Source organism: Leuciscus leuciscus (genome assembly GCF_965113295.1).
Source record: "Leuciscus leuciscus genome assembly, chromosome: 24".
Lineage (NCBI taxonomy): Eukaryota > Metazoa > Chordata > Actinopteri > Cypriniformes > Leuciscidae > Leuciscus > Leuciscus leuciscus.
Window position 1 is genome coordinate 28205934 of NC_138723.1, and position 14889 is coordinate 28220822.

The 14889-nt window shown below is 35.7% G+C and overlaps 1 protein-coding gene across 1 annotated transcript in view; it reads right to left on the reverse strand.

Annotated features, from left to right (window-relative positions):
- The window catches only part of epb41l4a (erythrocyte membrane protein band 4.1 like 4A), a 55258-nt gene that overhangs the window by 25562 nt on the left and 14807 nt on the right, over positions 1-14889 (reverse strand). The window contains exons 2-7 of the mRNA XM_082157988.1: positions 12899-13003; positions 7460-7511; positions 6281-6359; positions 6046-6143; positions 5006-5126; positions 184-271 (exon numbers count right to left, since the gene is read on the reverse strand). Of these exons, the coding sequence (XP_082014114.1) occupies positions 184-271; positions 5006-5126; positions 6046-6143; positions 6281-6359; positions 7460-7511; positions 12899-13003 (543 nt within the window). The remainder of the gene's footprint in view (positions 1-183; positions 272-5005; positions 5127-6045; positions 6144-6280; positions 6360-7459; positions 7512-12898; positions 13004-14889) is intronic.

Consider the following 14889-nt stretch of genomic DNA (forward strand, 5'->3'; position numbering starts at 1 on the left):
CCATCAGAAAACACTAATGGTCGACCACAAATCATTTATTTATTTTTATGCATAGTTATTGGTGTTTGTTATATTCTAATGTTTTATTGTTTGTGTAGCACTGTGATCAACATTGTTGTATTATTATGTGCTTTATAAATAAATTGGACCACTACACACAAAAAAAAAAAAAACTCTACTTACAAACACAGGGTGCAGATCCACTCCATACATTTCCAGTGTTTTGGCGATTCCCAAGTAATTGTTTTCTGCCTCGGCAGGCACCTGACCCCTGCACAGAGAGGTCAACAGGTTCCTGAACACTCAGAGACAAGAAATACTGTCAAAATACACATGAGAGTGTTTTAAAAAAAACTTAAAACCATTTTGGAAAAAGGCGTATAACCTGGATTCTTCAAGTGAAGAAATGTTAAGCTGTCCATTCAATTTTCCCTTGAAACATGCAATGATTTACTTTGAGGAAACATTTGAAATACCAAAGTAAAAAAGAGCAGCATAAAAGAAAGAAAGAAAAAGTCTAGTTTTAATCATTAACTCGCTGGTTTTCCCAAAAAGGAGTGATTTTCAATATTGTTTTAGTATTATATTAATAGTATAAGTTTTAACTATAAAAACACACAGAAAAGTGTTCCAAAAACATGATACTGTAAAAGCATGTTGAAATTGTGAAACAACCCGGATTATCGGATGAGGGAATTTAAATCTGTACATAAATAATACATTTGCAACAGAAAATAATTTACTATAAGCAAACATTTGGAATACCAGAGCAAACAAGAGCAGCGTATGACCAGTGAAAGAAGAAACACAAAGGAATGTGTTTTAATCATTAACTCAATGATTTCCTCAGAAAGATTGAATGTGATTTTTGGTGTTGCTTTAAACTTATTGAGGAAATCAGTGATTTGTAAATGTGTGTTTGTCACGGACAGAATAGCAGGCCTGTATTAGTGAGGTCAAACCTGTGTTTAACCGGCAGGAATGTGCATGCAGTGCATGATCTCAACACAACAGTGAAGTGATCTATCTATCTATCTATCTATCTATCTATCTATCTATCTATCTATCTATCTATCTATCTATCTATCTATCTATCTATCTATCTATCTATCTATCTATCTATCTATCTATCTATCTATCTATCTATCTATCTATCTATCTATCTATCTATCTATCCATCTATCCACCATCTATCTATCTATCTATCTATCTATCTATCTATCTATCTATCTATCTATCTATCTATCTATCTATCTATCTATCTATCTATCTATCTATCTATCTATCTATCTATCTATCTATCTATCCACCATCTATCTATCTATCTATCTATCTATCTATCTATCTATCTATCTATCTATCTATATATCCATCTATCCACCATCTATCTATCTATCTATCTATCTATCTATCTATCTATCTATCTATCTATCTATCTATCTATCTATCTATCTATCTATCTATCTATCTATCTATCTATCTATCTATCTATCTATCTATCTATCTATCTATCCATCCATCTCTCTCTCTCTCTCTCTCTCTCTCTCTCTCCATCTATCTATCTATCTATCTATCTGTGTATCTATCTATCTATCTATGCACATACATGCACCTTTTTATATCAATATAAATTAAACAATGACATGCTTAATATAATAATTATTTTCAATTCATAATTATTTTAAAAATGCAATGCATAAATAAAAGCTTTCTCTCCGTCCTGTCCCTGTGGTCAATCTAGCACATGTACGACTGCGTTCTGAATTCCCCTCACAGCGGCGGGTGGGTCTCTGATGATTATAGATGCTCTTTTATAAGCGTCGGGCCCCATCATTTGCAGACACCCCGGAGACTCATCTCTTTGATTTGGGCCCTGTGCGTGCGAACGCATATTACTACTTAATCGCTGGAGCTTTCAGTGCATACAGAACATTTGATGTAGCACACATCACAGACGGGAGTACCCATGATCCTTTTGTTCTGTCTGAGAGGGTCGCCCTCTTGCTTTAACCGTGTTTCTCTTTGTCTATGGCCGAGTGCAGAAGGAAACTCTAGTTTTATTGTATGCAAATGCAATATGCAGATGATTTTTCTGTCAGTCTCTGCATCTGTATGCAATCCAAACTATAGTATACAATTTTTTTGTCAAATTATCTCATTATGTTGCATGTTTAATTCAGCGAGTGGTGATCAGCTGTTGTAATCCAGAATACAGTTATTGTTAAAAAGTATTTTTTTATCCTAATTTGGAGTAAAATATTTGAACTTTTGACATCAAATAATCAGTCAAAAAGGAGACAAATATACATGGCCGAGGCATGGACTCCACAAGAGCCCTGATACCAAGACTTTAGCAGTCCTGTAGATTGTGAGGAGGATTGAATTTGTTAGTCCAGGACATCTAACAGATGCTCAATTGGATTGAGATCTGGGGAATTGGGAATTGGGAATTTCTCCTGCATCCAACACGTTGATTACGAGAACTGATTATTTGCTCACCGTCGAATCTACCCAGACCTGTAATATGTGGCCTTGTTAGGACATGATCAACGATATTTGCTTCACCTGTGACTGGTATATACACTACCGGTCAAAGGTTTTAGATCGGTAAGATTTTTAATGTTTTTAAAAGAAGTCTCTTCTGCTCACCAAGGCTACATTTATTTGATTAAAAAATACAAACAAAAAGTCATATTGTGAATATACAGTAAAGTGTAATTCATTCCTGTGATCAAAGCTGAATTTTCAGCATCATTACTCCAGTCTTCAGTGTCACATGATCCTTCAGAAATCATTCTAATATGATGATTTGATGCTCAAGAAACATTTATGATTATTATCAATGTTGAAAACAGTTTTTTACATTTTTGTTTCATGATGCTATGATGAATAGAAAGTTCAAAAGAACAGCATTTATCTGAAATCTAAAGCTTTTGTAACATTAAACACTACCCTTCAAAAGTTTGGGGTCAGTAAAAATTTTTATTTTATTTTGGGGGAAATAAATAAAATAAATCAATACTTTTATTCATCAAGGACGAGTTAAACTGATCAAAAGTGACAGTAAAGACATTTATAATGTTAGAAAATATTCTATTTTAAATAAATGCTGTTCTTTTGAACTTTCTATTCATCAAAGAATTTTGGAAAAAAAATTGTACACAACTGTTTCCAACATTGAAAATAATAGTTTTTTTTAGCATAAAATCAGCATATTAAAATGATTTCTGAAGGATCATGTGACACTGAAGACTGGAGTAATGATGCTGAACATTCAGCTTTGATCACAGGAATATATTACATTTGAAAATATATTAAAATAGAAAACAGTCATTTTAAATTGTCATAATATTACACAATATTATTATTATCAAATAAATGCAGCCTTGGTGAGCAGAAGATACTTCTTTTAAAAACATAAAAAATCTTACCGATCTAAAACTTTGAGTAAATAGTATTAATATCCATCTTTTTTCATCTTTTCATAGACATCCTCCCTTTATATATTCAGTCTTTTCACTTTCTCACATTGCTTTTCTCATGTTTCCTGCTCTTAATCCCCTGACATGTGTAAGTGCTCCAGCATTCCTGATCAGAGTTTCTCATTTTACCACTGACTGTCATTCACAGGAACGCCTTAATACCGTCCTAACCCCTCGTCTCTTTCATTTCTCTTCTCTGAGCGATCTCACTGCAATAAATCATGCTGTTTCCAGTAAAAAAACATCCCAAAAACAAGATACCTGACGATCCAAATTGCACAAGGGATTAAAGCTTGTTACAGAGATTACATTTCGAATGTGGTTTATATTGTTCCACTCGCAAAACACGAAGTCACTCAATAATGTGATTTTTCTGTCAGTCTCTGCAGTTCGAGGAAAACTGGCAGCTCTACTTCAGCTCCTCACGAAGCTCTTAACAATCAGGCCGCTGATAATCGTACAAAACTACGAGTCAAGTGGGGACTTGAGCCCTGAAGGCAAAAAAAACATGACAATCACCAGTCAAACACAAATTCGGTGGAAATCCGAGGAAGGTAAGAGCGCTGACTTAAATATGAGTAGAAAAAAAAAACAGAGAAAAAAATCTGGAAAACAGTTTAAATGTCATATACTCTAATCAAGTCACGTCACATTAGCAATTATCTCGCTCCAGTTCGTTCATTTGAGCTCCTCAACGTTCAAAGCTCGTCATCTTTTGTCTGAAAGGCCGCATTTACACTGCAGGTCTTGATGCCCAATTCTGATTTGTTGACTATATCTGATTTTGTTGACGACCAGCTTTAAAAAGTGACCCGTATCCGATATCTGCATTCACTAAACATTTGGTGAAACAACCCAAGGAAGTCGAATTGACCCGGAAAGTCTGAGGTCGAAAAGGAAGTAAATAGGGTTATAGGGTTGAGCCTCCATTGCGCCATTAAAAAGAGTCACGTGATCACGATTGGTGTCCACCGTCACCAAACGTGTCGCATTGATGGGAATATTCGATCTGTCCGCTTACATGGCAGACGCAAATACACGTATCCGATTCATATCATATCAGATTTATTTCCTCATTTGAATGAGGCCTGAAACCGATCTGAGAATATCCGAATCCAGGCGCTTTATTCCTGTTTACACATTCGTGGGTCAATTGGGAATTGGGTAATTTGAAGCATGTAGTGTAAATGTGTCCACAGTGTGTCATCGGACAGGTGCAGCCCATCACACACTCACCGGCTCTCCACATGCAGACAGGTGAGTGTTTGGCAAAGGGTCAAGTCTTTCAAACACACTGACAGCGGCTCTCGTTACACAGACATGGACGACGGCCAGAGGGAGGAATCTTTACTGTCCCTCACACGAATTCCCATGGGAAGCTCTCATATCTACTGAAGCTTGTCCTTTCAAATGACTTTCAACAGGAATGTGATGTTTGAGCTCTCGGCTACGGTGAGATCTAATCTGTGATGGGATTATTACGGATTAAGGTGTGAGATGTACTGTGTTTTTTACCGTCTTACATGAGAGTTTTATGAATCTGTTCAATGGTGTCCTCTAGTTCCTCTTTCTGGTCGGGGACAAAGCGATATTCCGACACGTAACCTGGTGTGTGTTTGTATGGGTCGTAATCTCCGAGCTCAGCTGTAGGAAAAGACAAAGAGGACACACTGTCATGTGGTATAAAGAAGATGAAATTATAAAATAAATACAATTATAATAAATAAATAAATAAATAAATAAATAAAAAGAAATGTTGAAATAAATAAATAAATACAATTAAATAAATAAAATTATAATATATATTAATAAAATGTTGAAATAAATAAAATTATAATAAAAATAATAAAAATTTAAAAATAAATAAATGATTAAATAAAAAAAAAATAAAATGATGAAATAATACTATTATAATAAATAAATAAAATAGATTATAGAAAGTAGAAAATAGATTAGTACATTATAAAATAAAATAAAATAATAAACTGAAATTATAAAAATAAATAAAATTATAATAAATAAATAAATAGATCAAAAGAAATGTTGAAATAAAAAAAATTATAAATAATACAATGAAACAAATAAAATTATAATATATATTAATAAAATAAAATGTTGAAATAAATACAATTATAATTAATTAATTAATTAAATAAAAAAATAAAAAAATAAAATGATTAAATAAAAATAAAATAAAATGATGAAATAATACTATTTTAATAAATAAATAAAATATATTATAGAAAATAGATTAGTACATTATAAAATAAAATAATAAAATGAAATTATAAAAATAAATAAAATAAAATAAAAAATTATAAAAACATACACATACATATATCATTCTATTATGTGTCAGATAACAACAATCACATAACGTAAGATTTTACTCTGATGTTATATACAAATATGAGTCATAAAATGTATTATAAAAGAAGTTGGAAAGCCTATAATTCAGTGAAGTTAATTAATTGCTGACACATTATTTCTGTATAAATAATAACTAGATGGAAGTGGCATTTGCTGTATGAAATTAGGACAAATGTTGTGAATTCGTACGTACATTGAATAGCAAGAGCTCCCAGTTGGGTGCTGATGTTAAACGGACAGGGAAGTCTTCCCTGCAGAACATCTTGCTTTACCTGCAGAAAGAACTGATACCTGAGAGAAGACAGAAAGATGGACAGTATAAGAGATGCACCGCAGTCAAACAGCATCTCCACACCCAAAACCAGCATATATTACTATAGACCTAAACTATAGTGCTGATTTATTCTCACGTTACACAGAACACACACCTTGTAATTTCCTCTTTCAGTTTACAAGGATCTTCAGCATAAAACTTCACCCCAAAGTAGAGCGTGAACGGAGGTCCAGCTGGAAAGAAGAAAACAACCAATCAATGCTAAACACTTAAAAAAACAAGCTAAATAAACCCTAACCTAACCAGTCCTAACCAGTAGAAATGCAAAATTTTCAGGATCAATTAAAGCAAAAATGATGCACAATCACAGCCAATCAGAACATATTTGTTGTTTTGACCAATGAGATTCCATGGTGGGCGTGGCTACCTAGCATGATGTGCCACAAAAAGAATCCAAGAACAGATCAAATTTAAATTGTCACACATTAACAAGGATCAGACAGCTTTTATTGTTTTAGTGTTACACAGATTACATGTCCCAATAAGTAAGAACAATAATTATAGGTAATTTTGAGCAGTTGCACAAAACAATTACATGTAGTTTATTAGTATCACTCTCTACATCCAGGCAATTTTGGATGGGAATTATTTAAATGAGGAATATTGTGACATGTTCGTTCCCGTAAGAAAACTCAAGACTACAATGGAGGCGTTTCAGAGAGTTCAGAAACACTGACACTGATATAGAGAAGAACTCCCGCTGGAGGGACTTTGTGCTTTTTTTTTTTTACTTTGCAGAGCTTTTTCATGCTGAAACGGCAACATTACACACTAAAGAAATTTGAAAATGTTAAAAAGCATAATAGGACATCTTTAAAACAATAGGGATAGCAATGTATCTAGGTTGTACTCTGGATTAAAAAAACAGCAACACTGATATATAATGCATTAATTTCCCAGAGGAGTTCATTACCAAATTAAACAAATGTGTTGTAAATTTTGCCCTACATTCACATCAGTAGATATACAAATACTTGTTGTGCAACTAAACATGCAAACATAACTTTATTCATTACTACTTATTTGGATGGGCTTAACTGCATAATTACTTCCAAATTATCATTTGAAATGCACTATGAGTTTTATCAGGAGGCCTTTAAAGAATCATTACGGCTCCGTCTCATGCTGCGCTGATCCATATTTAATCTCCACTGAAAATGGGGGGGGTAATCATTAGGTCAATGTGTTTCGTCCCATGATGCATAAAGAATTAAAGACCATCTCCGAAGACGGCGAGGTGAATTTTTATTAGAAAAAATCAGTGCATACTTACTTGTTATCAAATCTTTATGTTCAGCAAGTGTTTTTGAGGGATCGAGCCAATACTGTAAATAGAAGAGATTTGATCAGATGCAAGATCAAAACACAATAAACATCATGTTAACTGAAGCATCAGGCTTTTATTAGTGAGTACTGGTGTTGAAGCTTTGCTTTAGTTCCCCCCTAAAAGCTTTGAGATGCTGAGATGTTCAGTCATGCAAGTGCTGGCATAATATGAGGCCTATTAAAACCGGCCTCTGAAACAGGCTCGTTAAAAATTTGTGCGAGAGTCACTGTGGCCTCCATCAATAAAACATGAAGTTCGAGCACGTCAGAGCATGTCGTCTAGAGCTGCACGCGCGTCCGTGGGCACTAGCGGCTTTTGCTATGTTTCACCTGTTTGAGGCCTCCAGAATGAATAAAAATGCTTCCAAAAACTAAAATATGTTGCAAAAAAAGTCTCATTTGAAGTTTTTTTTATATTTATAAGCAATATCACATGAGCAAAAGTGCCGTTTTCCCAAACTTTTGCAAATGTGATGTTGATTTTATACAATTAAATAAACAAGAAGTTAATAGGCTATTAGATGACTTACATTTTAGACACAAAATTGTCTGTTTTTCCTATATCTTGCCAACGAAAATAGTTGCATATCCGAGCAACACAGTTTCATTTTCGTTACTGAATGAATCCACGTTTTTTGAACGAGTTTATGTAATGATTGACTCAACGATTCATTCACTTCTGCTTTGTCACTGAGTTATTCAGCCATTTTAAATGAATCGTTTGACTAAATGATTCAATGACTAACTCGTTAAGACAATGATTTGCCGCCACTTACTGTTTGTTTTAGCATCGTTTCGTTTTAGCTGAGGGACTGGAGGATGAAGATTGAATGCGGTTGTGATTGTTAACAATGGTTCTGATTATAGAGATAGAATGGGTTTATAAATAGACTATTAAGAGCGAAATATGAGCTAACATTGTTGTGGAAAGCAGGGCGGGGCCGAGAGCCGTGGGAATGGAGCGATGCCGGTGGCGCACCGTTAATGAGCACCACCTTTGCACCACACCGGTCTCGAATGTTATTCAAATGCTACATGACGATGCACAAACTGAACTTTAACACTAATTATGAGCAATATAAAAAGAGATGCTTTCATTAGCAAACAAAACATCAACTTTGAGGGCATTAAAAGTGATTTATTCAATCTGTGAGGCGGTTCAGCTAATTAACATCTCATGGCCTCCATAATGAACGGATCTCAGGGATTATCATGCATAAACACAGCCTGAAGATCTTCTTAATGTTTTATACTCATGTCAGGTGATATTTCACTGAAGTCATGAGGGGATTGTATCTGGCATTGCCTTGAAGACAAGATTTATATGCCATTTAATGGATGTGCAAATGCATGCATGAAATACTTGAGCACGGGAAGCCTCACTTCCCAACAAACATAATAAACTCTCTCTGAACCGCATTTACATAGAGAGACAAAGCAAACAAACAAACATGTGCAAACAATAGGAAATGAGTGAAGGTGTGTGTGCAGACGGAAAGAGGATTAGTGCTGCATGTTATTAAATTAGAATACATTAATTCGCTAAGACTCATCTAATAATCACATTAGAGCAGCTGGTGTGTTTCACCGAACTGAAGAGCTCAAAAACACAACAGAGAGAGTCTAAGGCTGTGTCCGAAATCACACTATTTGAAGGGACAGCCATTTGTAGTGGTATCTGAAAACATTGCGGATGTTATCAAGTGCACTCATTCAATCCCACAACGCACCGCAATAATAATAATAACAACTGATAACAGATAGCGAATACCCATAATGCACTGAGAGTCAAGCACCAAATAAATGAGTGTGTCTCGCCAGTAGATGGCGCCACAGCTGAATCATTCATCCATCCATTTTCCAAACAACTGGTCCAATGTGGCCAGAGTGTAATATCGTACAGGTATACACTCCTTTTTAATCGATTATTAAATAGTTGAATTAAGGTTTATAGATGCTAGTTTCCATAACAGAGTTGAAGATGAATCTTTTCATTACTACTGGAGCTGCCAGTTTGCTAAGTTCAAAAGCGGCAGCCATTTCTTTGACTCACTCGTTTTCATTCACTCCTTCAAGTGGACTATATTAGTGGAGTAATGTAGGGATTAGTGAATTAGGGTATAGGGGGTGATTTTGGACACAGCCTTAATTTACAAGAACAAGGGAGAACGTTTTACAACATTAATGGCAGATGATTTGAACAATCCTTTACTACTTGGTGGATGATAAAACAGGTGGGGAAAAAATCCCACAAACTTACAATGAAGGAATTCATTGAAGGAATAAATCCTATTATTACACGGCTCTGTGGAATACTTGATTCTGATTGGTCAATCCCGCCATCCAGTGGTATGTTATTCCCAAATAACAACCGCTGAAAACAGAAACGCAGGCTCATCCGGGTTACTGATGTCAGCAGCGCTATACGCTTGCTAGGAAAACATTTTCTTTGTGGAAGTTTTGTATTAATTTTGGTGAGCTAATAAAATATTAACACTCAGTCAAATCAATATTTTGTGTACAGTTATTTATTTATACACACAAATAATATTGTGGACTCGCTCTCTCGTTTCGTACAAAAGCAGCTGCTGCCATTTTGTGACTATTGTTTTGTACACTGTCTTATCTCCATAATTATTTATGTGGCGAAATGCTGTGTAATAAGTGGTATGACTGTATACTGTAGTATCTCTTAAATGTACTTGCCACGCTAGCAACTGCTCTCTCCGCGGAAGCTTTGCGTTTAAAGACCTAATCAAATATTTCAACTCAGATCAATATTTCGTGTCTAATTATTTATTTATGTGGCAAGCCGTGTAATAAGCGGGATAATGTTCATCCAGACAGTTGTTATCTCAGAATAAACCCCCTTCAGGCTGATGCAAGACCCCGACGCGAGTTCATCACCCTGTCTGGGGTTTATTCTGAGATAACAACCGGCTGGATGTACATTATCCCTTACTTATCGTATCTAAACAATCCTAAAATAACACTGCTCAGAACTACCACATAGCAACGACCTAGAAACCACCCAAAAACTCTCTAGAAACTGAATAGCAAGATGTTTAATAACTCTGAATAACCCTAACAACTGAATTGCAACATGTTAACAATGACCCCAACTACATAGCAAACAGAACAAAAGATGCAACAGAAATTTTCAAAATAAGAGGCTTCTCCTCCTGTAAATGCGGACAGATGTTTGTTTTTTTGCATGTCTAACATCATGTTAAAAATGTCCCTACAAAATCTGTGCCAAAGGAATTTTCAGTGCCTTACAATTAGATGATACATCTATGAGTCAAGAGCGCATGTAAACCACACCCAGAGTGCAGAAACCACCACGTTACGGTGTAAATTACACTGTTTTGAGGAGGGATTTTTACCTCCTGTCTCTTTTTACCAAAATAACCGTTCATAGAGTTGATAGATTTGTGTGAATGTAAGTTACGGGGTGCTTCTCGCCAACTGCATGCTCAGTAATAAATCAAGGCTCATGGGACAGGGCCCGGAGGGCATTGTGGGAAACACCTTTCTCATTGGTCGAGATTATGAGGTAATGACACAACACTGCACTTTGCCTTTCCCAAAATTTGGCCCCATGGTAAACCTTACCAACTTGACCTCAGACGTGACCCTATAAGGACCCCGTGACCAGTTAGCAAACTTTCTTAAAGAAACAGTAGACACTAAAATGACTCGCCTTCATGTTGTTCCAAACCTGAATGACTTTTTTTTTTTTTTTTTTTTTTTTTTCAGAACACAAAAGAAGATATTTTGAAGAATGTCAGTAACCATACAGTTCCCATTGACATCCATTATACAAAAAAGAGGTTTTCGCAGAGAAGCCATGTTGGGTTCCACAAAGAACCTTTAAGTGAACAGTTCTTAAAATAACCATTTTTTCTTAGTGTAAAGAAAAATTTTCCACTATAAAGAACCGTTTGTTCAACGCAAAGGCTCCATGGATGTCAGAGGTCCTTCATGGAACCATAGATGCTAATAAAACGCATTTATTTTAAAGAGTGTATGGATTAACAATTCAGTGGAAGTCAATGGGAACCAAAATGTTTGATACCAACATTCTTCAATTTTTTTGTATTTTTATGCTTTTCACTTTAAGCAATTCATTTTGATTCAACACCATTGTATCATGTTTCTGGTTCAAATGAGATTGCTTCATGTTAAATTGACTTGATGTTTTAATTTTGAAATAACATGTTTCAATCAAGTAACCCAATCAAGCAGGACTTTTGTATTTCCCATCATGCTTTCCACAGGGCTGAATTTGGAGACTAAATATTGAAATAAAGTGTTATTATTTGCATTTTTTAGCAAGATGAGAAAATGGAGACTTGTTAATGTTTAATGTTCTATTATGTTGGTTTTTAAAAGTGTATCTTATGTTAGTGCTTTTGGGGATTATTATTGTGGTGAAGTGTTGACATGCTAACAAGAATTCAAATTGCTTTAAAAATACCACTATGGTAGTGATCACTTCTAGACTGCCAACACTGAACATCACATGTGTAAAGAAAAGTTACAGTCAAACCCACAAATTATTCAGACACCAGATATACTTTTTGATATTTTTTCACTAATGGGTCCAGGACACTATAGTTAATTTATGCAAGAGAGGATAGCAAAATTAAGTAAACTACGACATATTATACCCAAAATTTTTCATACAGTGACTACCAGTAAAATGTATAAAAATATGGGACCAAAAATTATTCAGACACTTTGACCTGACCATGTTTTGCTGAAGTGTTTTTTCTTTAATTGCTAATGTGACCTTTTTACACCACAGACTGAACACAATGAAGCATTGCTTGGTAAATGGTTGAGCTAAACTGGTATTATCTAATTGTGTAGTTAAATTTAAAAGCTGACAGATATTCAACATAATTCATTTGTGAGACAGTAACAGAAGGATGGACAAAACCAGTGAAATATCAACTGAGTTGATAATTCTGATTTCTTGTCATATTTTATTACCATTTTCGAAACTATAGCGAATAAACTGTGATAATGTGAGAAATGTTGAAGGTGTCTGAATACATTTTGGTTTGACTGTATATTTAGTTTGTTGTTATGTAAATCTCAGGACACAGGAAGCATTAACCATTGAAGTTAAACTAAAACCATTCATTCAAGTTAGTTGATGCTATTGGGTTTTACTTGTTTCAATCACGTGAAATCACAGTCCAAGATTGATTTATCTTAAATAGCCAAAGAGCTATTTTTTTGAGTGCAGGTTTTGAATGACATGAGGGTGAGTAAATAATGACAGAATTTTCATTTTTGGGTGGCCTATCCCTATCCTCAAATTTTTGGGATGATCTGTTCTTTAAGAGCTGTCATGTGATAATCTTCAAGCACTCACCGTTTGATGACTGTGGTCGCAATAGCGAAGCCCAAAATACTCTGTTTCAGCGAGGTTCACGTGATTGAACACATAGTCCAGCACTACAGAACCTTTGGTTGATTTCTGTGGAGAAATTAGAAATGCATTAGAAATCTCATCATGAACACACTGTTCTCAGGAAAACAGAAGCAGCATCAAAGTTACGAGCTCAGCTGGACTGCATCTATCCTGAGGATCTGCTGACAGTGAGAGGAGGGTTTGTGGCTTTCTTCTCTGATTCAATAGTGTTTAACGGGCCACTTTCAACCACAAACCACACATATGATAAATGAGCCGTGCACACACCGGTTACAGCATGAAAACACACACCACTAATGCGAATAAAGTTGAGCATGACTAAGGTAAATAGAGGTAAAGAAAGTACAGATAAAGGAAACACAATGACTAAACCTGCTATTATGATACACTCTGTCTGACGATATACTCCTTGTTTTTGAATATTGTTTTAGATCTGAGGCCCTGTTTACACCTGGTATTAAGATTAAGATTGAGGGCCCTATCTTGCACCCAGCGCAATTGACTTTGTATCATTCCTATTTTGCACCCGCGCACAGCGGACTTTTCCCTCCCCAGACGCACGCCGGTAAACTTGGGAATGAACTTGCGCTCCCCGGGGCGGTTCAGCGCAAAGAGGAGGCGTGTTCCAGCGCAAACGTTCCCTGATGCTATTTTGCAGTTTCAGAAAACAATTCCGCCACTGACCAGGAAAAACCTAGTCTAAAGTCAGTGGCACGTTGCACATGTTATTCATTTGCTATTTTAAGGTGTGCACAACGCGCATACACTTTGATTCTCTCATCTACACAGAAGCAGCAGTTCTCATTTTTCCAAATCATACATTATTACAAGGAAAAATATTAACACACGAGGGAACATCTTGTTGTGTCCATGAAGATGTGAAAAATAGGCATAAATCTAGCTTACACATTTACCCAAATTATTATACGCCTGTTTAACCGATGCTAATTTGGGTGGGTTTCTCCCATTCTCAATGTCACTTCTCTGTGTTTTACGGCCCTGGCGAGAGCGTCGGTCTCCTCGGCTGTGAACCGCTCCTGGCGTGCGTCTGGCAAATCCGCCGTTGTAATAGCAACCCGCCATGGAACAAGCGCGCCTGCTCTTAAAGGCAATGTGAGATGTCGCTCTGGTTTATTTCACGTTACGCCCAAACCACACCTATGAATAATGAAACTACTTCAGACCAACCCATTTTAGATTTGCGTCGGGCGCAAGAGTCATTTATCCCGCCGGTATAATAGCAACAGCGCCCAAGACCCGCCCACAAAGTTACTTGCGTTTCGCGCTTGATACTTGCGTTTCAGATCGTTAAAATAGGGCCCTAAGTCTCGCATATCCACCATGTTTGTAGTTTTTTTAACACTTTGTATTAGTGTTTGTAGTTCTAATAGAATATTAGCCGTTAAGAGTGTGCACTCTGGAATACTCGGGTATCTCTGGAATACTCATTTCAACACACCATGATTTGGGACACACTCTATTTAGAACAGATAGTAAAGCGAATTGGGAATTTTTGATTGAATTAATGCCGCCTTGGTGAGAGACTTGAAAATATCAAAACATGAAAATATCTTACCAACACTAAAAATATGGTTAAGTCGATAAACATTTGGATAGCCCCCTGAATACAAGATGAGTCATCAATATTTTCGATCTGTTTTGCTCTAAGAGAAAAACTGTAAAAGTGTATATCTGCTTAAAGTTTTCTTTATGTTTATATATTTATATTTTCTTTAAATCAGAGGCAGATCAATTATACCCGCCCTAATTCCAGTGGGTTTGAGGGAAAAAAACCTAAACCAGTTCAGCCCTGTTCTAGTAAATTCATGCAACAAGTACGTTACCACTAATAAAAGCTTTATTATGTTAATAAATCTTCAGTGTTTATGTGACATCTCTGCTGATAGTTGTGCAACTGCAGCTCACACGTA